The 24,326-nt window shown below is 48.3% G+C and overlaps 1 protein-coding gene across 2 annotated transcripts; it reads right to left on the bottom strand.

Moving 5' to 3' along the window:
• Positions 1 to 1,508: 1,508 nt before the first annotated feature.
• Positions 1,509 to 24,022, bottom strand: Cltb (clathrin light chain B). Of its 2 annotated transcripts, XM_008847323.3 has the most exons (6): positions 23,657 to 24,022; positions 18,691 to 18,737; positions 8,906 to 9,023; positions 8,613 to 8,724; positions 6,554 to 6,607; positions 1,509 to 3,089 (listed from the first exon to the last, which is right to left on the bottom strand). In XM_008847323.3, the coding sequence occupies exons 1-6, from the start codon at positions 23,841 to 23,843 to the stop codon at positions 2,918 to 2,920; spliced, it is 690 nt and encodes a 229-aa protein (XP_008845545.1). In that variant the 5' UTR covers positions 23,844 to 24,022; the 3' UTR covers positions 1,509 to 2,917. The 2 variants fall into 2 exon arrangements, with proteins under 2 accessions (XP_008845545.1, XP_008845546.1); XM_008847324.3 differs by lacking the exon at positions 6,554 to 6,607 and having other exon boundaries at positions 23,657 to 24,018.
• Between the last annotated feature and the right edge of the window lie 304 nt (positions 24,023 to 24,326).

Genomic DNA, 24,326 nt, shown 5'->3' with positions numbered 1-24,326 from the left:
CTCCAGCCCCAGGGGATCTGACAGCCTCTTCTGACCTCCGCACGCATTGCACAACAGGGGTGCACTCACATGCAGGCAATACACACACATAAAATAAGAATAAAATTTAAAAAAAAAAACATTTCTAAAGGTAAGAATTGCTTTTAGAAATCAGCTGGGCTGGTATTGCAGGCCTGTAGCCCCAACTATTCTTAAAGTTGAGGCAGAAGGATCACAAGTTCAAGGCTTGCCTGTGGGTTCAAAGCCAGTATCTTAGTGATACCCTGTATTTAAAATTCCAAATGAGGGATCTGGAGAGATGGCTCAAAGGTTAAGAGCACTGACTTCTGTTGCAGAAGACTTGGGTTTGATTCTCAGCACCCACATGATGGCTAGCAACGTCATAACTCCAGTTCCAGCTTCAACACTCTCTTCTGGCTTCTGCAGGCATTGTAAAGCACTGGTATACCTACAGGCGATACACTTATACACATAAATTTTTTGTTTGTTTTTGAGACAGGGTCTCCCTGTAGCCCCAGCTGTCCTGGAACTCGCTCTTTAGACCAGGCTGGCCTCGAACTCAAAGATCCGCCTGCCTCTGCCTCCCAAGTGCTGGAATTAAAGGTGTGCGCCACCACATAAATTTTTTTTAATTCCAAATGATCTGGGGAGATAGCTCAGTGGTACATACAGCACATGGCCTTTGTGAAGCCCCATGTTCAGTCCCCAGTCATGAGAGGTACCTAGTGCCATCCAGACTTTCCTGTTAATGGTCAAGTTACTTGGGGCACTTGTTAAAAGTAGATTCCCAAATGCTCTTGAGATCATAGTTCAGTGGTCTAAAGTGTTACCATCTGGGGGGCAGGAGGGGGGAAACAGCAGTTTTGAAGGTTCTGCAGCCTTCATGTGAGGCCTGCCATCATCCTTTATGTGAGGCCTGCCATAGTCCTGTTGGAATCAGGATATTCTGCCTCCACCTCTGTGTGTTTACTTATGCATCCTGTGAGCATATACCATCCCAACTTTTTTGAGTCTCACTATGAGTCCTGGTTGGCCTGAAACTTGCTTTGTAAACCAGGCTGGCCCCAGACTCAGAGATCCTCCCACCTGGGATTAAAGTCATGTACCACTATGCTTGGCTTATCTCTGCTTTTGACACACAGTCTCACCCATTCTTGGTCTGTGGTCAGCACTCCAATGTTGATCTGAGAACCCAAGCTTCTCCCTGTATGACTCTGCCGCACTGAACACCTGCTTCAAGCTGTGAGAAGGGAAGGAAGGGAGTGAAGACACATCCCTTGAGCCCCTGACAGGATCTAGATCTCTGGAAGATCCAGCTGTTCTGCCTTCATCATGGTCTCAGCTATGAAGCAGATTGCAAATGTAGAACAGTGCATTGTGGAGCTCTCAAGATACAAGGAAACTATATGAAGGGCTGAAGACTGGCACCTTTACAGAAGATGTCCACTATTTCTGTTAGTGTTATGATGTATGCCCCCCCCAAAATAAAAGATGTTAAACTCCAGCTCTCAATTCCTTAGGCCTTATTTGTCAGTAGGAACTTTATAGCCACTAATAATTAAAATAATGTATTTAAAGTGGGCCTTAATCCAATATAGTATGGTATCCTTATAAAAAGAAAATTTGGACACAGACATAAGTAGAAGGAAGATGAGAAGACAGCCATGTGATGATGTAGGCAAAATGAGGGAGGTATCTGCAAGCCAAGGAATGCCTTAGCCACCGGAAGCTAGGAAAGAGGTGCAGATCCTGCCCTAGGCATCTCCAGAGGCAGTGGAGATTCTGGGTGATTCCCAGATTTGAGAATTTAGCCTCCAGAACTGTGAGACAATAAATTTCACATGTTCTAAGCCAGTCAGTTTTGAGCATAGCAGAACTAGAGGCCTAATACTGTTGGCAATTAGTCAACTCTTTTTAAATACCATGCAGATTACAATAGCTTAAACGTCCTGTTTTTATAGCATCTGCTGAAGAGGGAAGAAGGTGTGGTCACCTGTTTATCCCAAATCCACAAGAGGGAACAACTGAAGATGGGAGGTGCATATGCAGTGTAGCACATCCTTCCACATCCAAAGGGTTCTGGCCAACCCCAAGAAAGAGGGTCTGACAGTATATATTTGCCAGCCTCTTACCCAGGCTTGGAAACTACTGCAAGGACCTCTGGTCTTGCCTCCTCCCTCCCACTGCAAGCTACTTCCATTTTGGGAGCCTTAGTTTCCTCAGCTGTTTATAAGAGCAGAGTCCCCACCTTCAAACTTAGTAAAGGGTCATAAAAGATGTTGCAGCTGGGTGTGGTGGCGCACGCCTTTAATCCCAGCACTCCCAGCGAGTTCAAGTCCAGCCTGGTCTACATAGTGAGTTCCAGGACAGCTGGTGCTACAGGGAGACCCTGTCTCAAAAAAAAAACCAAAAAAAAAAAAGGTTGCAAAACTGTTTTGTGAGAGCTTGTCTTTTCTTCTGAGGAGGGAGGCAGCAGATAGAATGTTGGGGCTCCTACTTCCGTCTGTGAACTGCTGAATTTCTAGGGTCCAGCCTCACTTCTCCAGGGCATGAGGCTGGCAAAGTTCTAAGCACAAACTGAGCCCCGACACCAGTTGTGGCTTCCAGAGAAATAAAGATGATAATAAATAAGTGTAAAAAGAGTTAACACACCCTTTAAGCCAAGAAAAAAAAAATACATCAGGAAGGACAGTCACAGTTGAGTGGACTGAGAAGTTGTGCAGAGCTAGAACATAGGGCCAAGAGGGAGGGAGGGGAGAGAAGGGTAAGGGTCCCATTTCCCAGCTCTCAAAGATGGGGAGGAACAGAATAGGCTGTGTGTGGCAGCTGCCAGAGGAAGTTCCACCCTAGCGAAACAGCTGCTCCTCCTCTTGCCCCAGCATGGCCTATGCTTTAGGGCCATACTTATAGCAGGCACCTAGCGGGACAGTGGTGTCTGCTTCAGTGACATGAGCACCGAGCGCAGCCGGGACACGTCTTTGCATTGCTTGCTGCTCTTAGGGTTGAAGTCACACAGCTGGGCCACCTTCTCCCACTCTGTGCCTGGGGTCTCCTCCTTGGATTCCTTCACAAAAGCTTCCTCAGATGCCCTGCAGGTAGAGAGACGACAGAAGTTAATAGTTGTCCATCTGTCTCCCGAGTCACTGATGTTCTGCTCCCATCGGCCTACTCTGGGACACTCTAGCTAGTCTCCCCAGCCCTGTGCCCTACAACTTCAGCCACCAGGAACAGCCTTGCACAAGAAACTTAGGGCTAAGAGTCTTGCTGGCAGACCATATGCTTATTATGCATGAAGCTCTGGGTTCAATCTCTGTTACAAAACTAAAAAGAAAAAAAGGAAGCCTAGGTTGTCTAGATTCAGGGCTTTTAAACTTACTGTCACCTCTTCTCCTGAAAGGCTCTTCCTGTTCGTGGCCTGTGGCTTTTTGTCTGAGACGGGTATCACTATGTAGCCCAAACTCCTAAGCTTGAGATGCTCCTGCCTTCAGCCTCCCCAGTACTGGGGTTACAGATATGTACCACTGTACCTGGCTCGGTTACTTCCTGTCATTTAGTTCCCAGAGCAGGCTTTACCTCCCCAGAAAGACCTTCCCAGTCTAGGTACTCTTATACAGTTCCTCCCTTCCCTTCCTCCTCCTCCTCTTTCCTTTTCCTCTTCCTTCCTTCCTTCCTTCCCTCTCATGGGGGTCCCCTGTAGACCAAGCTGGCTGCGTAGCCAAGGATGACCTTGAGCTCCAGATCTTGTTCTCTCTACACCCCAAACGCTGAGTTTGCAGGTGTGTGCCATCACATCTGGCTCTGTTCAGTATATTCCCACAAAGAGTTCCCATCCTGGGGTTCCTGGTATATAAAGGCTTCAAGTTTTTTTGTTGTTTTTTCCCCCTCTTCAGTATTAGATACTGAACATATAGCCTCAGACATGCTGTGTGAGTCTATCACTGATCTGTATCTCCAGCTCTACCTCAGTTATTTTCAGCACCTCCAAGACCTTGATCAAGAGAGGACACTGACTAACCACCTAACCAGCTATGTAATGGATGTAGAATCCTCCACATGCCAAGCCTATCTGACTACAGAATCCTTTTGAATCCAGAACAACTATTGTCTCAAGGCTTTGGTTAGAATCAAGTTAGACTAAAAACTGGTATGGTCTCTGCTTCAGAAGTTCTAGTTAACAGTTTAAAAAGCCACTGGTTGCCAGGCATGGTAGTCCATGCCTGTAATCTCAACACATGGTAGGCTAAGGCAGGAGGATCACAAATCCAAGGCCATCCTAAACTGGACTTTAGCCAGATATGGTGGCACACGCCTTTAATCCCAGCACTTGGGAGGCAGAGGCAGGTGGATCTCTGCAAGTTCGAGGCCAGCCTGGTCTATGTAGCTAGTCCCAGGCCAGCTGGGGCTACAGTGAGACCCTGTCTCAAAAAAGATTTAAAAAGCCATGGACTGGGGCTCAGTAATAGAGTACTTGCTTAGCAAACTTGATGCCCTGAGTTCAATACCCAATATTCCTACCCCCCCAAAAAAAAGTCATTGAGGGACAATGTGGAAGCAAAGTATAGTAAATACAGTTGAATTAGGAGTCATTAAGAGAAAGACAGGGTTCTTCAGTGAAGAAGTAGAGAGAGCCCTGTGTCTGCTAAGGACCAGAAAGGATCCTGGAGAAACCCTTCTCTTTGGAAAGCATTCTGCATCTCAAACAGGACCAGTTTTGTCACATGTCAGGCACTGGCTGATGGAAGAGAGCTTTCCAGGTAATCCCAGAAGTTTGTGCTACAAGAACTGGCCCAGGATCTGTGATGCACTCCCCCCGACCCCACAGACTTAGTACTATCTTGCTTACTTACTATATGCTCATCTAAACCTGTGAATAAGGATCATGGCCTCCACTGCTGATCTGTTCCCTGGCCTGAGAGTCCAATGTGGTAGCAGGTACACACTGTACAGAGCTAGACAGGATGAAGCTAGCTAGTGTGGATGAAGGGATTTGTCGCTGGGGCTGCCTGTGAGGATCAAGAGGCTCCCCCTCTGTCCTTAATGCTCACAGTGTGGCCTGTGGACCATGCCCAGCAGCATTGGTGACAACTGTGGAACTTGTCAGAAAGAACTTGAGCCTCACCTCAGTCCTGCTAACCAGAATCTACATTCGTTAAACCTTCCTTGGTAATTCTTAGGTAAATGAAAAGGCTGAGAAGCTTTGGTTGCAATTCACTCTCTTTCAGGACCTTCTTGGGTTCTCTGGGTCATTTCCTTGGACTCAATAGGAGCACTAAAGCCAAGATACTCTAGAGCACCCAGGCCTGCTGGATATCTCCTTCCCGGTTTGAAACCTCTCCATGGTTCCCCATGGCCATGAGGTTTAAATCTGAGCTTCTTTTCCTGGAACAGCAGATACTTTGCCATTCCCAAGATGACACCTCCCAGCCTCAGCTCCCATCTAGCCCCACAAACCTAGCCCCTCAATGCTCTAGCCTTTCTCCAGGCCTCTGCCCCAGCTGCTTCTCCCACCTAGAGTATGCTCGTCTTGTCAATTCTCCCCACCCAGCAAACTCCTTTCCAAATTTTAAGGTGTAGCTGAAGGTTATGAGTCTCTGAAGCATGCACTGGCTCCCCAGCAGAGGGTGGCTTCCGGAGTTCCATATGTTCCCCCCACATGGCTCTTACTACAATGTATTCCAAACCATCAGCAACTTCGGGAATGGCCTGTGCATGTCTTCTCCCTATTTGACCAGTGACTGGCATAGGGTAAGTTCCAGCAGGTACTGGACAGATGGAGGAAGGGGGCGGGTAGGAGAGGAAGGCTAGTGCCTGCAGCGCCCTGTGTTGGGTTAGGGTGTGTGCAGATGGCAGCAGAGGCTGCAGTGGCAGGTGGTTCAGTAAGGCCTGGCTCCAGCAGGAACAGCAAAGGGTGCCAACAGCACTCAAATTCTGCGTTTCTCCTTTGACCTTGGAGTCCTCAGGACCATTCTCCAGGATACACTAACAATCACCTGGGTTTGGCATGGGAGGGAAACTACATGCCATTCAAGATCTACAGGAGTCACAGTTCTAGCTAGACTTTAAAACCAGAGACAGGAGAACTGTGATGTGGGCAGAGACTCATGGCCAAGCTAGTGCACTTGGGAGCAGGGGTGAGGGGCAGACACATAAAGACATCTCTTAACTCTTTATGATTCATCACCCAATGCTAAGGTTTGTTCAATAAAAGACCCCTTCATCCCACCCACAATCCACACCCAAGAGGCATCTCAGAGAGAAGGACCTAGGCTGCTTTGCCTTTTTCCCCTCCCATGTGGGGCTGGCTAGTGCATTCCTTCCTCTGCTCCCACTTGATGACTCTGATTGGCCCAAACTGTCTCCAATTTGTTGGAAGGACAGATGGGTGGATGGATGGCAAGGGCTGGTGCCTGCACCCATCCTGGAGTTCACCTCCTGCTCTGGTCATTGCCCCAAGCCCAGCTACATGCATTTATACCCCACAAACAAGAGACTAGAGAAACTGCTGGGCTGCCCTCTCCACAGCTCCCCCTGCAGAGAGCAAGGCGACACGTACACATAACCGATGATATCAGCATCTGGCTGCTGGTAGAATGCTTTGTCAGCAATCCTTGAGGGAAAGGTTAGGAGAAGGAGTTAGGTAAGGGAAGACAAACAGCAAGACAGGCAGGCAGAGGGTTAAAGAGAAAGAGAAACAGTGTGTTAGTATCTCCAACAGGAGACAGGTTAGGAAGTACAATTTAAAGGCTTAGCAGCTACCACAGAAGTATACCTGGGCCTCAGTACCCTTTGTAAAATAGCCCCTATATTACTCTCTTACTCAGAAACCTTCAATGGCTCCCTATTGGTCACATCTCTACCCAAGGCTCTCCCAATGTGACTCCCACATACCACCCACTTCCTGAAACCTCTCCCTGGACACCCTGACTCAACACACCACATCCCCTCTTTCCTACCATGATGCTCCCAGGTCTAGATGTTCTCCCTTATTCCAGCCCTCTTGTCTCTCTCCTGATGAACTAATGCATAGCTGTCCTCCAAGCCAAGTCTTCAGAAAAGGATTCCTCTCTGATCTGCAAATATTTCTTCCTTGCTTCTCTGGCCTTCATGCACAGGGCCCTACTCGATCCAATTTCTGCACATGTGTGAATCTCTCCTCTGAACTCTTTGAGGACACAGATGGACTCTCCTCATCTCTGACACCAAGTGCCCAGCCTGGCATGCAGCATTTCCAGTGTCTTTCTCTTCCAGGAAGTTGTTTTTTTTAACTAGTATTTGATTATTTATTTTTATTTTAGTCAGGCGTGGTGGTGCACACCTTTAGTTCTAGCTATTGGAAGGCAGAGACAGGCGGATCTTTGTGAGATCAAAGCCAGTGTGATCTACATAGTTCCAGGCCAGCTGGGGCTACCGGGAGACCCCGTCTCAAAAAGACCAAAAAAAAAATTGTTTTACTTTATTTTATGTGTATGAGTGTGTTGCCTGTATAAATGTAAGTGTACCCATGTCGTGCAGTGCCTGTGGAGGTCAGAAGAGGGCATGAATCCCCTGGAACTGAAGGTATTGACAGTTGTTAACTGCTTTGTGGGTGCTGCAAGAATAGCCAGTGCTCTTAACTACTGAGCCATCTCTCCAGGCCCATGGTCTTGCACCTTAAATAGCACAGCATCTGAGACAGGTACTACTGAAGGGCATCCAGTCTCAGTCCATCAATACGTTCTCTGGTATATGTCTGGTTTTGCCTGCCCAGTGCCCATGCCCCCATTCTGCCTAGGCTCTGCAGGATCAGTCTGCTCCCAATGTAGTCCCTGCATGGATAGGACTGGCCCCTATGTGCAGCTCAATGAATGGGGCTTGCATCCTGGCTGGGTCCCATTGGAGCATCCCTCCTGGCTGCAGTCACAGGCCTGTCAATGGACGTGGACTCAAGCCATACCATCTGTGGCTGGAGCCACTAGACACTATACTATTTCCACTGGACCTGCCAAGAAAGTAGGAAGAAGCCTTGAAGCTGCTTGCCCCACACAGGGGTGTATGCCCAAGAGTGAAGCCAGCACAGAAAGAAACAGAGCTGAGTAGCAGGAAGAGTAAGTGCAGATTGACTGCTTGAGCCCCAGATGCCACTATGCCTATGTTCCTGCCCTGGTCTTTTCAGTTATACAGGCCACTAATGTCTTCTTATTCCTTAGTCATGCTGGGTTGAAGTATTGTCATTTTTATAAGCAATTAAATATCAGGCTGGTTCTTCACTCCCAGACAGGCCTGTGCCCACTTTGAGTTGCCCACTGAGGGCCCAGGGCCCTGGGCAGTGTGGTTGGACTCCAGGCCTTGGCACCCATTTGGCTGACCAGCAGAACAGCTCCCTCTCAGTCATGGAGGGGGGTAAAGGCTTGGGAGTAGACCAGCTCTGAAAGACCCTAGGTGCCCATTACCTCCTCCCTCCAAACCCTTGCTACATCACCCATCTCAAGACAGTCCCCAGTAATCACCATTCCCTTCGCTGCCCCTGTGGCTCACCTCAAGGCCCCAAAGCCCTCATGTCCCCAAGGCTCCCCCCAGGTCTCCATAGCTCACTTCGTGTCACTCTATCTCCTCATCCTCAGGGCACCTCTCACCGGTTGTTGATCTTGTTCTTCTCAACTTGTTCACTTTGGCGCTGGTTCCACTCCTCTAGGTCTTTTTTGGCCTTCTCCCGCCACTCCTGTTCCATCACCTTAGAGGCAGCATCTGTGATCCCAACAGGAGAATGATTAGCAACTTGCCTACTGGGAACAGTCACCCTGGTTGCCTACCCTTGGCCCTACCCCACAGTCCCAGTCCCCATCCTCAGCTAAATCCACATTAAGGCAGCATGGGCCTTCACAGACTCTGAGGCTGCCTCACTCTGTCCCACCAGCTGCATCCTCACCCAGCTCCTGCAGCCTTTTCTTCTGTTCCTCTCTCCACTTTCGGATGCTCTCCGGCTCCTGAGTCAGCCTGTCTGCCTGGGCAATTGCAGCATAGCCATCGGCAGGCCCATTAGCCTCCTATGACATAAACACAGTGTACCCAGCCCGTCACATCTGCTTCCCCTGCTGGAGAACCCATGTACCAAGACACCCCTCACATCAGGACACCCATACAGCTTCTGGCAATCTCAACCCACCTAACCAACACAGTCCCTTGTGACTATCCCCAACCTTGACACTTCTTGTTTCCTCTGCCAGCAGCACTGTGCCCCTGTAGGTGGAGTCACCTAGCCTCTCAGGGCCTGATCATTGTTTCAAGCCCAGCCACACTCATACTCCCTTCTGTTTCATAAAACAGGCTAAATTGTAATACCCACCCCACAAGGCTACAAGAATGAAATGAGATGCTTTAAAATTTATATATATATATATATATATATAAGTGTTCCACCTGCATGTATGCATGTACTGCCCACAGAGGCCAAAAGAGGGTGTCAGATTCCCTGGGACTGGAGTTAGGGACAGTTGTTAGCAGCCATGTAGGTACTCAAAACTGAACCTGACAGAAAAAAAAACCAAAAAAGCCAGTTATGGTGGCGTACACCTTTAGTCCCAGCATTTGGGAGGCAAAAGTAGGTGGATCTCTGTGAGTTCAAGGCCAGCGTGGTCTACATAGTGAGTTCCAGGCCAATTGGGGCTACAGGAAGACCCTGTTTAAGAACAGCCAGTGAGCCAGCGCTCTTAACCACTGAGCCACCTTTCCAGCCCTAAAATGAGACTTAACATTGGAAATCCATATTGTGCTGCCATCAAAGTCATTCTTGATTACAGTTGTATTATCTGATAAAACTTATACACTCTAATATGACCTCACTGCTAATGTGTTTATTTGTCCATCAGAATGTCACCTTTGTGACAGTGGGGACCTTATCTGTTGTATTCATTGCTGTGTGTCCAGAGCCCACCACAGTGCCTGGCATTTGCAGACACTCAATAGGCATCTGTTGAGTGAAAAAGCAGCCCAGAGACACAACAACCAAGGTTAAAATCTTACCATGGTGAACTTGGACCCTGCAGCCAGACAATCCCTTTGCTGATGCCAGAAGATGTGTGTTTGGCCTGGGGCAAGTTCCTGAACCTTTCCTAGCCTGTTCTCACTGAAAATGGGAATAATAATAATAAGGCAGCTTCTCAGACTTAATGCTATAGTTTGATGCAACAATATTTTTAAGATGTTTGTTTGTTTAGACAAGGTCTCATGTAGTCCAGGCTGGCCTAGAACTCTTTGAACTTCTGATTTTCCTGCCTCCAGACCTCCAGAGTGCTAGGATCACAGGTGTATGCCATCACACTGGGTTTATTCAATGTTGGGGATAAAACCCAAGGCTTTGTACATGCTAGGCAAGCACTCTACCAACTGACCTACATCCCCATTCCTTTGTAAGACAATTTAGAAGAGTGTCTGCCATAGAATGATGGCTCAGTGGATGGTAATTAGAATTGTTACTATCCTTTTACTTTTTTGAAAAAATTACATTTATTTATTTATTTATTTATTTATTTGTGGTTGCACACATTCCATGGTACGTATGTGGTGATCAAAGGACAGTTTGTGGATATTTATTTATTTATTTATAGGAAGGAAACCATGTTTGGAGGTCAGAGGACAACTTGTCATTTCTTTCTTTCCACCAAGTGGGTCCTGGGGATTGAACTCAGGTCATTAGGCTTGGTTACAAGTGCCTTTACCAACTGAGCCATTTCACAGGCCCATTACTATCCTTTTTCATTCACATTATATAGAAGTGGACACTAGGGCCAGCAGAGGTAGACTGGGGAGATCAGGTGGCAGGTTTTTCCACTTCTCCCTAAGGCCTTGCAGATCTGTTGACACTTGCTAGGTCAGGAGATTTGCGGGTTGTGAGCTGTAGGCAGTAGCAGTGGGGTACCCTCTGAACAAGATGGGACTGAGTGGGAGCACGGGTCCTACCACACCTGCTTTCCTGTGGGCACTGACCTAGCACTGCCTTCCTGCACTTCACCCTGCCTATAGCCCAGCCCCTCCCTCCTCTAGTCTGTGAAATCTTAACTCCATTCTAGGAATTTCCAGCTCAAGAAATATGGCTCTGTGATTTTGCCTAGCCCTGTCCTCCCAGCAAGTTCCAGACCTGTTCATCCCAGAGCCCCATGTTACAGCCTTCTCCATGTCTACTTTGCACCTCCTTTGAGGGATCCAAGCTTCTAGAAGGCAGGGCAGGATCTTAGTTACATAACAGACCCCTGTATTCTCTCACATCATGGTTCCCTGTACTCCATATCAAGCATTTGACCAGCTGTCATTATTGCTCAATTGTCATTATTCCTGTGTTAATTTCTCCATTGGACAGTGTCTTGGAGTCCTCTGTCCTACCACCATCATCATCACATAGCAAGAGCTCTAAAAGTCATGACTAAATAAGCCAAGGCTTTAGAGCCAGCAGGTACTTGGTTATAGGGAAGAGCTTGGTAAGCAGTTTTGCCAGCAAGGAACCAGGGTGACATAGAAGGACTGGTCCCAGGTGTCTGAGCAGTGAGGGAAGAGCAAGCCCTGGACTAGATGCCTGGGCCAGACAGGGACAGTCTTTGTACCTAGGGCCTGCTGATGCCTCACCCATATAGCAAGGAATCAGACTACCTGCATTCCCAGGGCCCTTCATTGATGGCTACTCTGCCTGATTCTAGAAGCAGCCCAGCCTACCAGGAACCACCAATCCCCGCCCTTTAGAAGTTTTCATCTGAAGGCAGCTGCTGTTTCATATTCACAGTATATCTCTCTGTCTGAAATGATCAGTTTGTGTCTGTGTTGACTGTCTCCCCCTCCAAGAATGTTTCCTTCATGAGGTAAGATAAGTTGGAAATAAAAACAAAATGGAAACATCTACCTGGCCACCAGCCCCATTCCACTCCCTTAGCAAACATACGCTCAATACTTTCTGTGTGCCACCCACATGGGTATCCAACAAGTATTTTCAACTTCACTTGATAGTTTTGCTTCTCCAAACTTGCTCCATGCCCCTCCAGATCCCCCAATTCAGGAGAAAGCACCATAGTCCACCCAGTTGCCAAAGCCTGACCCTCATGTTTGAGATTTCGCCTATCTATCCCATGTCTGGTCCAGCAGAAACCTTTGCTGGCACAGTCACTAAAATGTGTCCCCAATCAGATTACTTCCCATTTTCTTCTCTTTCAGCCACTGTTGCCTTTGTCTTGGACTGCTATCTCCTTGCTTCTATGTGGACTTTTCTCCACTGACCACAATAACTCATGCATCTAGGCTGGGGTATAGCTCAGCAATGGAGTACTTATCTAGCATGTGTGAGGCCCTGGGTTCTATCTCCAGCACTGCAAAACAAAATGACCTGTGAAATGTCTGTTCTCTCCTGCTCCCTGATTTCGGGTTTTGGATAGTGCACTCTTGCCATACTGGCCCTTGAACAAGCTCATCTTCTACCTCCCCCAACCCCAGAGTTCCAGTCTGGAGCTCTCTTTCTCTTAGCTTTGGGAGTTCCATCTTCCTTGAGATTCCCCTCTCCTAATTCTGTTCAAAGCTCTGAGAAGTCTCCCATTCACCATAACTACCATTGTTTGTCTATGTTGCTTTCCAAGTACTGGAGAACAAACTCAGGACCACTGAATTATATCCCTATCCTGTCCCTCTTCTCTCTCATCTCTCACCTTTCTTCATCCCTCTCTTTTAAAAAAAATATTAAATTATACTTGTGTGTGTGTGTGTGCGCGCGTGTGTGTGTGTGTGTGCGCGCGTGCACTCCCATGAATATGCGGTCAGAGAACAACTTGCAGGAGTTGGTTCTCTCCTTCCACTATTGTGGATCAAACTCAGATCATCAAACTCAGATCACCTTTACCCACTGAGCACCTTTACCCACTGAGCCATCTCACTGTACCCTTCCCATCCTTCTGTTCCTTCCTTCCTGTTTTGAGACAGGGTCATGCTAAGTTATCCAGTCTGGCCTTAAACTTTCAGCCCTCCTGCCTCAGCCTCTAAGTAGTTGAGGTTACAGGCATGCCGCCACACCAGGGTATAACACTACTGTCCAGTCAGCCCTCCCTCTGTATCTGTCCATCCTTGGATTCAAACAATCACTGATCCTGTACTATGAAGTTAGGTCTATGATGGCAGCCCCAGCACTGAACATAAACAGAGTTTTATTTCTTGTCTTTGTTTCCTAAGCAATAGATAGTATAACAACTACTTAGGAAATAAGCATTCTTGTTGTATTGGGTACTACAAGTAATCTAGAGATAAATTAAAACACACAGAAGGATGTGTGTAGATTACATGTAAAAACTACATCTTTCCCCTCACACTGCTAGGGATTGAGCCCAGGGTCTTGGCAAGTGTTCTACCACTGAGCCACACTGTAACCCCAATACTTTACCATTTAATAAAAAATGACTTAAATTCTTAGATTTTGTTATCTTCAGAGATTCTAGAGCCAATCCTCTGTGAGTCCCAAGGGACAACTGAATTTTATTTTTTTCATAGAATTTATTGCTGTCTGAAATGACTTACATGTTTACATGTTTACTTTCTGCCCCATCATCCCCTAGCCACCAAGAAAGTATACTCCATAAAGACAGAGACTGCCTGCCTCCATGTAGTATCCAGAGCAGGAGGGCCTGACTATAGGAGGGTTTCAAAAATATTTGGGAGGGCCAGGAATGGTGGTAGCACATCTTTAATCCCAGTACTCAGAAGGCAGAGGTAAGAGGATCTCTGTGAGTTTGAGGCCAGACTGGTCTACATAGCAAGTTCCATGGCAGCTAAAGCTACATAGTGAGACACTGTCTCAAAACCAAAAGAAAAAAAAAGAATATTTTCTGGGATAGGGACATAGCAATGTTAAAGTGCTTGCCTCACATTCACAAGACCCTGGGTTCAAATTCAATCACCAGTACAACCAGGAGGAGCAGGAGGAAGAGATGATTTATTAAATCATTATATAGGTACTTGAAGACCATGATGAACAAGATACCTGTCTTATGGTAGCTTGGGAGGGAGAGTCCCTCATGATAAGGACCACTGGTGGGTGTGCTAGGATATAGTCCACATTGGGGATTGGGGGAGATAAAAGATGGCATGGTTATGTTTGCCTAGAGACAGGACAACAGGAAAGAATGGTGACAGAGCATCTTAGACCAAGAGCCAGCATGCTAAAAGACCAAAAAGGCCAGGTGCCTTTGGGGGACTCTTATGCACAAGATGCTAACAGATGTGGGAGGAGGTGGGGTTGAAGAACAGGCCTGAAGAAGCGTCTCTGGGCAGGCATCTCTTTCCATTTGTGTCCTTCCATTCCCATCATCTCCAGATACCTGACCTAAAATTATGTTTCCAGAGCACTTTTGAATAAATAGTTGTCTTTGATCTTTACAGTTCTACATGGAAGGTTTTATTATCCATGTTTTATAGGTAAGGAGACTCTAGCTCTAAAGTGACAAGGTTACCCAGCAAGCAAGCCACAGAGCCAGGATTCAAACTGAATTACTGGGTGTGAACATCCTCACCACAGAATAGCTAACAGGGTCCCTTCTATGTCACATGATTCCTGTGGTTCCTTTTTGTCTCCTTGATAGGTCCTCTGTACCTACCCCCACCCCCTGAGCTGGATATTAAACCCAGGACCGTGTGTAAACTAGACAAGCACTGTACCACTGAGCCACACCCCCGGCCTGTCTCCAGATAAGTGTGCCTTCTCAAGATTAGAGACTTTGTCTCTTCACATTCTACCCTTGCCTCCCCACACTCCCCTCATACAGGCCACACCTCAGCTCACTTGGTGAACAAATCAGTAATTTATAAGGTGCTTCCATGGTTAGAGTGTTTTTCTCAACAGTCTCATGGGGACAGCAAGGCAGGGCTTTGAATCCCCACTTTACATATGTGAAACCAGGCTCAGAAAGTTAAGTAACTAACCCACGGTCATCCAGCTGGGAAAAACCAGAAAATGTACTCCATATTTTCCACTGTTGCCTGCAGGCTGGAGATGAGGCTCTGGAGTGGATGTGGCCTGTGCCAGGCCCAAGACATGAAGTCAGCCCAAGATGGGCCCAGCTCCTAACCTGTGAGGCTCACACCACATGATACACTCCAGTTTGGAGTTGTATGTGACTCCACAGCAGGCAAGCATACCAGCCCTGAACCTGTGGCCCTCTTGGGGCTCTTCTGACACATTCCTCTATGCAGACGGTTCAATGGGCCTCTAGGTGAGCCCTGGACCAAATGTATTAAACTCTGTGCTTCTGTTCATGGTGTTCCCTCAGCCAGGACCAGACACACTTCCCTAGGCAGCCCCCAAAACACTTTCTGTACCCTTCCCTACTGTACTCCCTGACTTCAGTGCCTGAGCCTGGACTCAAGCTATGTAACCAGAAAAGGCTATTAAATCTCCTTGTGTAAATGGGGATAATGTGAGAAACTGCATCGTAGGGTATTGGGAAGATTAAGTAGGTTAATCCTTGTAAAGCTCTCAGATGGTTTCTGACAAAAGCTGTTAGCATTTTCTTTCTTTTCTATTTTTTTAAGGGTTTTAGAATGCAGCCCAAGCTATCTTAAATTTATGGTCCTCCTGTCCCAGCCTCTCAAATGCTGAGAAACTGATAGTTCTTAATATCTCCCTCAAAGCCAACCTCCTTTCCCTCCTGGGCTACCATGACCTCTTCCCAGGTTTCTGTACTCCATTAGAAATGAGCTCTGGGGACAAAAGCTCCCTTGGATTTGCTTCCATATCCACTACCAGAGCACAGTGCCTGGCCCTCAAAGAATGTGAGTAGAGAAATGCATGAACAAATAGCTGATTATAAAGCCAGGGAAGGGCCCAGGAAAGGCACTAGACATTGTATCAGAGAAACGGGGTTTAAAGTCCCTACACACCTACTCCCTGTGTGATGACTGCTGAGAACAATCCCTTCCTGGACAGCTTGAATTTCAAACCTGTGAAATGAGAGTGACAATATCCCACTCAAGGTACCCAGTAAGGCTATATAAGGCAACCTCCATGGAGCCATCCCATGGCCCATACAGCCCACCCATGTGAAAGAACATAGCTATGGTGGCTCCCTGTCAACATGTGGCCAGGACCCTCACTGCACAATGCAGCACGAGCACAGTTGGGTGGCAGCTAGGTCCTGAGAAGCCTTTCTCTGGCTCTTTTTCTCCAAGTTGCTTTGGATTTATTTTCCTGTCCCTGCCAAAAAATGTCAGAGGCCACAGTGGAGTTCTTCCTTAATCATCCTGGCCTCTAGGTAGGAGATAGGGTCACTTCCAGAAAGTTTGGCATCCCAGGGTTACAGTGGCTATACCAGGGACCACAGAAGAACTGAGGCCCTCCAAAACTCCATTGAGGAAAGGGCTGGGAATGGCCAGGAGCAGAAGGCAAGAGGCCACAGACAGGCTAGCTAATGTCTGCCCAGCCCACTGACTCCCCTCTCCTGAGGGACTTCTCTGCATGGCACCACTCTGAAAAGTCTCTTTGGGCCATGTTGATTGAATGCATGCTGTAACTCCAGTGATGACCAGGAAGATGAGGCATATCCACCCTCAGGACTGAGCAGATCAAGCTAAGCTGGGATGAGCTATGGATTCCTTTAAGTAGCTCAAAGGAGGAGGATGGAGATGCAAGGGGTGGGGGCCAGAATTGATGTAGGAGGATGAGGAGCAGGTGAGTCCCACAGTGGCCCTCCACCCCTGTCTCTGTCCCCCATGGAGCTTGACTAGGTGTGAACAGGCTTATTCTCAGGCTATGTTGGGGATGAGGTTTGTAGCTGGCCTCCTACAGTCTGCCAGAAAAGACTGAGGCACAAAAGCTCTGCCAGGGATCCTTGAATGTGCTGACTTTGCAAGACTTCTTTCCCTGAAAATACATGTCCTGAAGATAGTTTTCTGGGTCCAGCAACAGTGCTTGGTACAGTCCAGAGTACACCCCATCTAGGATCAGTTCATGTAGGTAATCAGGAGCTTTGCTACTAAGCTTCTCAGTGACTTGCCTGTTCCATGGCCCTCCCTTGCCTGGGAGGATTCCAAGATGGCACTGACCAAAATGATTCACAATAAACATGCCCAGAAGCATTAGGCTAGCAGAGAGAATAAGAACTCATGCCGAGAATGGGTTCCTCAGATCCCCAAATACGAAGGGGGGTGGCAGGGCAAGGTGGGGGGCATACCAACCAAGTGAGAAAAACTCTAGAAATGGCCAGTTTCACTGTGTGTGAGACTTCACATAAGTCTCTCCAACCTCTCTAAACCTAAAGCTTCTAATCAATTGAAAAATAAAAGTATCCTGCTCAGAATGTTCCAGATACTCATGTGGTTCCAAGTATATCTCTGACTCCAGGTCCACTTTAAAACATAAAGCTTTTGAGCCAATTAAAGTTCTTGTGAGCCTAGAGTCCAGTAACCTAAGTCTCAAAAGATCTTCTAACAGTACAAGAAAAACGATCCTGTGGCACTGTTGGATTTACCTAGACACAAAGCTGTTGAAGTCTTAGAGACTCACTTTTATAACTTGCAGAGAGTTGAGTAATTTTCCAGAAATGGGGCTAGGCCAGTTTTCCTGTGTAAGGTACCAGCCCATCCCACTTACATAAGAAAGTATTGTTTATTCTCCCAGGATCCAAGAGGCCAACTCCTCCACAGGGTGGGGCTCAGGAGACCCGGAAGCAGCAGTCCCTAAGACCCGGTGTCAGGCCAACTCACAGTTGAGATCTAAAGCTAAGGTGGTAGAGCCTGAACCCCACCCAGGCATCGAAGGGTGGGCAGGGTAAGGTCTGTGTGTACATCAGTGGGGTTCTGAAGATTCATTAGAAATGGGTACTCTCAGTCTAATTATGTTTTTGTTCTGTTTTGGTTTTGTGATGCTGGAAATGAAACTCAGAGCTTCACTACTGAGCTATATCCCCAGTTGAGAAACTGTCTTTAACGAGAAATACCGCCCCCCGCCCTCCCATCCACACCTACCCTGGTTCCCTGTGATAGAGACAGGAACTCTGGGCCTCTCACTCTCAGAGCCAGCCATTGTTAACAACTCGAATACCTTTTTCCTAACATTTTGTGCAAAAATTAAAAGAATAAAAACAGTTCCATAATGTGCACATTATTGTACAAGTTGCTTTTTTTTTCACTTAATATATTAAGGGCATCTATGCCTATTAGTACAGATGTTCTGACACCCTTTGTATCAAAAGCTTTGATTTCCAGTCTGTCTACCCAGACCCAACCCCTGATTCTGGGCACATAGGTAATTTCTATTTTGTCTATTATTATAAATCATCGTGCAGAGAAGCTGGGTATCCTTTTCCAATTATTTGCTTAGGGAAAATTCTACATTTAATCTCTGTATCATTGGACCTGCCCAGTTAGAAAGTGTTCATAGGTGTGGGAGATGACCAGTCAGGTCAGCCTCCCACCAGGAGTACATACTCAGGCAGAGCCCTGTATTTCCTCATCCCATGCCACTGTGGGTCACTTTATCCCTCCCCACTGAAGCTAGATATCCCAGAGGACAACCTGAGCTACCCCTCATCAGTCCCTGCTCCAGTGGTCCCCTCCCCCACATGACAAGAAAACATGTCAAATCTTTCTCTCTGCTCCCACCCCAATATAGCAGACATGAAGACCAGCACTTGAACCCCTAAATGACCAATGATGGAGCCACAAGTTACTGAGACCTTCAGTCCCACCTCTGCTTACCTGAAACATATCTCCATTGACTGTAGTCCCCATGTCCTCAGAACCAGCTGGAAAGAGCAAAGAGACATCATCACCCACTGTCTAGCTTATAAGCACAGAATGGTCCTACATAAACCTCTGGAGCCAGCTACTGTGTATACACATAATTATCCTGAACCCTCCCCCTAAGACATAATGGACACATGGACAACTGAAGTTCAGTACCTGACTGTTCCCAGTGCCTTGCACAGCCACTGTCATACTTAACTTCTGCTAAAACCACAGCCCTATAATGACCCATTTTGTAGATTCTCAAGTAGAGGCTCAGAAAGGCTACTGTGATTGCTCAAGATCACCCAGCCAGTGCACAGCTCCTTACCTACCTGAAGTTAACTGTGGAGCCCAGGCCTAGTAAGCAGAGGCACTGCAGGCTCAGGGAGAGGCCACCAGGGATGAGGAAGAAAGGGGCCTGAGTCTCTGCATGTCCTGGTGGAGCCTTGAGAAACCATTCTACCTGGGAGAGCAGGACTCACAGTTCCCCCTGGGCAACACTTGGCCTATTTTTCCTCTTTGCCCCTCCCAGAATGATTCCATTTTGCCTTCACCCTGACTCCTCCCAATCTCTTTGTATAATATCCAATTAGTCACAAATCACCTGTACTTTCTGCTGCAGCAGTGGCCCTCAAAGTTGCCGTCCACTTTCTTCCTGATACTCAGCCCAGCCTGTGCCCTCACCATCTCACACCTGCACACTCGCTTTGGGCTCTCTGTCCTGATAGTGGCAAATACCTGGAAGAGCACCATGACTGTCTTCTTCAGAGCCATGCCTGTGCACGGGACTTGGGCCTTTTTGTACAAGTTCAACCACTAGTTGCTAAGTAAACAAATGAATTCTTTTTTAATGGTATGCTCTAAAAAGTACTTTTTGGGGAGTGGGGCTGGAGAGATAGCTCAGTGGTTAAGAACACTGATTGCTCTTGCAAAGGGCCCTGGTTTGGTTCCCAGCACCCACATGGTGGCTAATAATAGTCCATAACTCCAGTTCTAGGGGACTCCACACCCCCTTCTGGGCTCCATGAGCACTACATGACATGGATATACTTACATGCAGGTAAAACACTCATACACATAAAAGAAAAATAAATAAATTTTTTTAGGGGCTGGAGAGATGGCTCAGTGGTTAAGAACACTGGTTGTTCTTGCAGAAGACCCGGGTTCGAATCCCAGCACCCACATAGCAGATAACAACTGTCTGTAACTCCAGTTCCAGGGGATCTGACAGGCTCTTCTGTCTTCCACGGGCATTACACGACATGGGTGCACTTACCTACACGCAGGTAATACACGCATATACATAAAATAAAAAATATTTTTCAGAGTACTTTTTTGGATCTACTCCTTCTCCAAGGTACAGTACACAAGTCACCTCCTCTAGGGAGCCTTTACCTGCTTCCTCTGCTTCTCTAGGTACTAAAAGAAGGTCTCATCTCTGGGGTGCTCCAGAACACTACACAGCACCCCGCACTCTTGTGTAATGACTTGGTGAAGTTGCAGCACTCCTCTCTACCCTCACCTGCCCCCATCTCAGACCCCATCCCCAGCAAGGCCACACTGCTGAGCGTTGCTGAGGAGCCTGGTGCCCATCTTCGTGTCCATCTTCACCTCCAGAATGAGGCGTCAGCCTCTTTGGGAACCCCACCCACCCCCACACCCATGCACAGAATCACCAGGTGCATGTACTCCCGTATCAGGCTCTGAATATTTGTTTGTTCCTAAGAGCTCCTGCACAGAATGAGTGAACAGCAATTGATGGCCAAATAAAAACTGAATTGCTCTTTAGGTGCCCATTGTAATTTGCAAGGCCTCCCTGAAACCACAGTGTCTATCGGAGGCAATGTGTGGTTACCACAGAAGGACAGCTAGCCCTGTAGGGCTGTGAGAAGCAGCAGAACTTTTGTTCTGAAGCCTGAAAGGACTGAAGGGGGATACTGAAACTCATGGCAATAATGTGCCACTGATGTAAATTATAACGGACTTTGCAGAGTCAAGCAGTGATTGAGCCTGATCTACTATAGCAGCTGTTACCTCACCCACTCAGGTTTTCTACTGCAGGGGTGGCCTGGTCTCTAAATGGGGGTGAGTCCAAAAGGGTATCAGTGTCAGCATCCTCACAGGGGCATCTTCTGGGGCATCTCTTCTACCTGGCCTTATATTACCAGGGTCCATTCCCGATGCTGTGAGCCTGCAGGCACAGCCTTTCAGAGAGACCTGCCCCCATCTCAGACCCCTCCTCAGCAGGTCACACAACTTGCCTGGTGCCCACCTTCATCTCTAGAAAGACTGAAGAGTGTCAGCCTCCTTGGGAACCTCCCTCCCAAGCCCAACCCCCCCATGCACAGAATCACCAGTATCTACTTTACAATGCTCTCTGATTCTTAGACATTTATGATCCTAAGTCGGCAACAGAGTCAGCAGAACAAACACAGTAAAGCAAATACAAATCCCGGGGATAAGCTGTTGAGTGTGTGGCCTCCCCAGATGCCTGGCCCATTTTGAAATAAAGGATCTAGAACATTCCTATGAGCTTACTGAGGCCCAGCAGGAGAAATGGGATTCTGTAGAGCTAATCCACACGTTACAGTCAGGCCTGAGCCCAGAGAACTGGGTGTGAAAGTGTAGACCATTTGGGCACTACCCAAGGCTGATGAATGGAAACAAAGTATCTATGGCTCAGGCTGGCTGCAGATCTGCCTAGAGAACACCTTAGAGGGGCTGGGGCTCAGGCCTACACCAGATACCTCTTTCCCTGGGGACCCCTGAGAGCATTAAGGTACTCAGCACAGGGCCTGCTTATTAGAAGACCCCATCATCTAATGGGAGGTGACTCAGAGATATAGAATGGCTGCTGTTGGAGCCAGTTTCCACCCATCTCCCAGCAGACCCAGACCCTTTCCCTCAGCCCATTCAGGCCCCTGGCATTCCCTCCTGCTCAGAGAGGAGGCTGCGTAGCACTGCCTAGGCTTAGGAGAGTCAGATCCATTTGATTTGTGCCTGGACACCCACTGAGCTCCCCTCCTACAGTATGTCCCTGCTCCCACAACTACCACTCAGGAGGGCAGCTGAGCATCTGCAACCCTAGCAGGTGTGAGTCTTGGAGATCTTCAGAGAGCTGTGTCCCTGGCAGCTCCCTGAAGGATGTCACCCACTGCTTCTCTTTCCATCATTTCAGATCTGTGACCAATCAGTGCCCCATCCCTCCAGGCTGTAAGTCTCTGGAAAAATCACCACTCACTTGCTCAGACCCCAGACCCTTCTGGCCACACTTAACCCAAACTCCACCTGTCCTCTCTCATGAGGTTCTGACCACCTGGGGCCTCCTGCAACCAGCCAGGTCAAATGAGGGAAAGGAGTGTCCCCAAGGGTGTGAACAAGTGAGTACCATGCAGGAACCTGGCAGGTTTCCTGGGACATTGGCGGGGCCATACTGGGAGGCTGTGAGCTGTTATTTCAGAAGACCAGTATGGCTGGCTTGGTTAGATAGACCCCTGCCTCTCCTTGCCACATCCAATCAACTCTAGGGAGCACAACATAATATTTGGAAAAACATAAGAGCACAGAGAGTTAGGAGACCTGTAATCAAGTCCCAGATCTATCACTCTGGGCAAGGTATACAAATTCCAGTTTAATTATTGTTATTATTATTATTACATTGTATTTATCTAGAGTGTGTGTATGTATTTATGTGTGTGATGTACAAGTGTGTGTGAGGTCAGAGGACAACTTGTGGGAGTCTGCTCTCTCTACCATGTGGGTTCTGGAGAACAAACTAAGGTGTCAAGCTTGGAGGCAAGTGCTTTTATCCACTGAGCCATCCTAATGGCCCCCGAAATCCAGTTTCTTGTATGTTACAAAAGGCTTACTACATTTCTCATATCAAGGTGATCATATCATCTCATATCACCTTGATATAAAGTTGCTTCAACTCCTTAGCCTTAGAAACTCTTCATTTCTGTTTCCCCAGTGGGGCTGGCACACAGAAGGTGCTCAGCAAAATGTTGAATGAATAGAAATACAAAGGGCCTTGTGAACATCATACACACACACACACACACTCAACAGGCCCATAAACCTCTCTAAAATGACAAAACAACAAGTTCTGTTTGGAATGTACCTATGAGTGTCCTAGTACTGCGTTTTTACTAAATATTTATAAGAAATTATTCTTTTGATCAGAATAATAAACATGATACTGCAGAAAACAGGCCACCCTGAATGGGTGAATCACCCTGAATGGTTTTGGATCACCTATAGAAAGTCATTAAGTAGACTGCTATAAACTCAAACCAGGGCCAGGCACATGGAAGACTGCATGGTCAAGACCTTAAGGGATTCAGTCTGACAGAGTTTGATCCTTGATTGCCACTTCCTAGTTGTTTTGTTTGCCTTTTGAGGAGGCTTCCTGTTCCCTACTCAGAAGTGAGTTCAATAGTGTGTATGAAATTATTAAATGTAATTAACCAGTCTCATTCATGGCTTGCAGGATGGCAGGCGGTCCCCAGGAAGATCTGAAGAGTTCTTGTTATGTCCTGCTTTCCCAGCTGCCTGAAAGCTAACCTGTGTTCTTCCCACACCTGCACCACTTAGCTGGGAGCCTGGGACAGCCTGGGACTCAAGACTCACTCTTAGAACGGAGTGGGGGGGGTGGTGACAGAGCCAGACAGTGGAAGAGCTAAGCTAGAGATAAAACGGCATGAGCAAATTCTTGTCCCCGTCTGCGGATCCAGTCTCAGGGCAGACTCCACCTGTGGGGATTCCCAGTTCCTCGCTATGTCCCCAGGCCCCACGGACACACACAGGCCCCTGGCCAGCCTGCAGGGCAGGGCTCTTGGGCACTGCGCGGACCCAGGCTGGGTCTGTGCAGAGCCTGAGCCTCCCGGCCCCAGGTGGCGGCCTCAGTCCCCAGCTCCAGGCCACTGCGCTGACTCACCCCCGCTCGCGAGTCCCAGCTGCGCCGAGGCCACCTGACTGCCGGCAGGTGCCCCGAAGCCCTGATCATTCTCGATGCCAGCAATCTCGCTCTCCTGTTGGGCCAGGAAGGCGGCCGCCGGGTCCTCCTCGGCGGTCTCCGGGGCCCCGCTCTCGGACGACGAGAAGAAGCCGAAGTCATCAGCCATTTTCCCCGCGTCTGGGTTGAAGCCTCCGCCCAGCTGAGCTCTGCCCGCGCTGCACTCGGCGGCCGCAACTGTCACCCTCGCCGCCCCGAGCAGGCTGCGCGGGGACGGCTCGCCACGGCCCGCACTTGCCCTCGTCACCCAGACGGGCTCGCCTGTCACTGCGGCTGCGGCGCCGCGGCGGGAGGAGCCCGAGCTGGAATGCAGTGATGTCACCGACCGAGGGAGGGGCCCGGCGGCCCAGAGGTCGCCCTGCGGCGACCACAGGAGGGCGGCAGAACCGGGCTGAGGGCGGCGCTGGGGAACCGGGCTGCGGGAGCGCTCCCGCCTGGCCAGCCAGCGCAACGTCCGCGGCACTGGCCCTACGTGCGCCCCGCCCCGCTGGCCTAAGGCCCGCTGCCCCGGGAGCGCCGGGAAGGCGGCGGCTGCGCAGATCCTCCGCCCGATTCTTTTTCCCAAAGTTTCCTTCGGAGCCGATTTTAGGAA

The sequence above is a fragment of the Nannospalax galili genome, unplaced genomic scaffold (genome assembly GCF_000622305.1).
Source record: "Nannospalax galili isolate Female #2095 unplaced genomic scaffold, S.galili_v1.0 scaffold762, whole genome shotgun sequence".
Classification (NCBI taxonomy): domain Eukaryota; kingdom Metazoa; phylum Chordata; class Mammalia; order Rodentia; family Spalacidae; genus Nannospalax; species Nannospalax galili.
Note: the sequence above shows the minus strand (reverse complement) of the source record. Positions and strands in the feature narration are given on the sequence as shown.

What these genes read in the sequence shown, in the direction of transcription:
- Cltb (XM_008847323.3), bottom strand. Translation starts at nt 23,843, where the DNA reads ATGGCTGATGACTTCGGCTTCTTCTCGTCGTCCGAGAGCGGGGCCCCG. An exon ending in GCTGGGACTCGCGAGCGGGG is followed by an intron (nt 18,738 to 23,656) that starts GTGAGTCAGCGC and finishes TGCTCTTTCCAG; the next exon opens with CTGGTTCTGAGGACATGGGG. An exon ending in GAAAAGGCTGCAGGAGCTGG is followed by an intron (nt 8,725 to 8,905) that starts GTGAGGATGCAG and finishes TTGGGATCACAG; the next exon opens with ATGCTGCCTCTAAGGTGATG.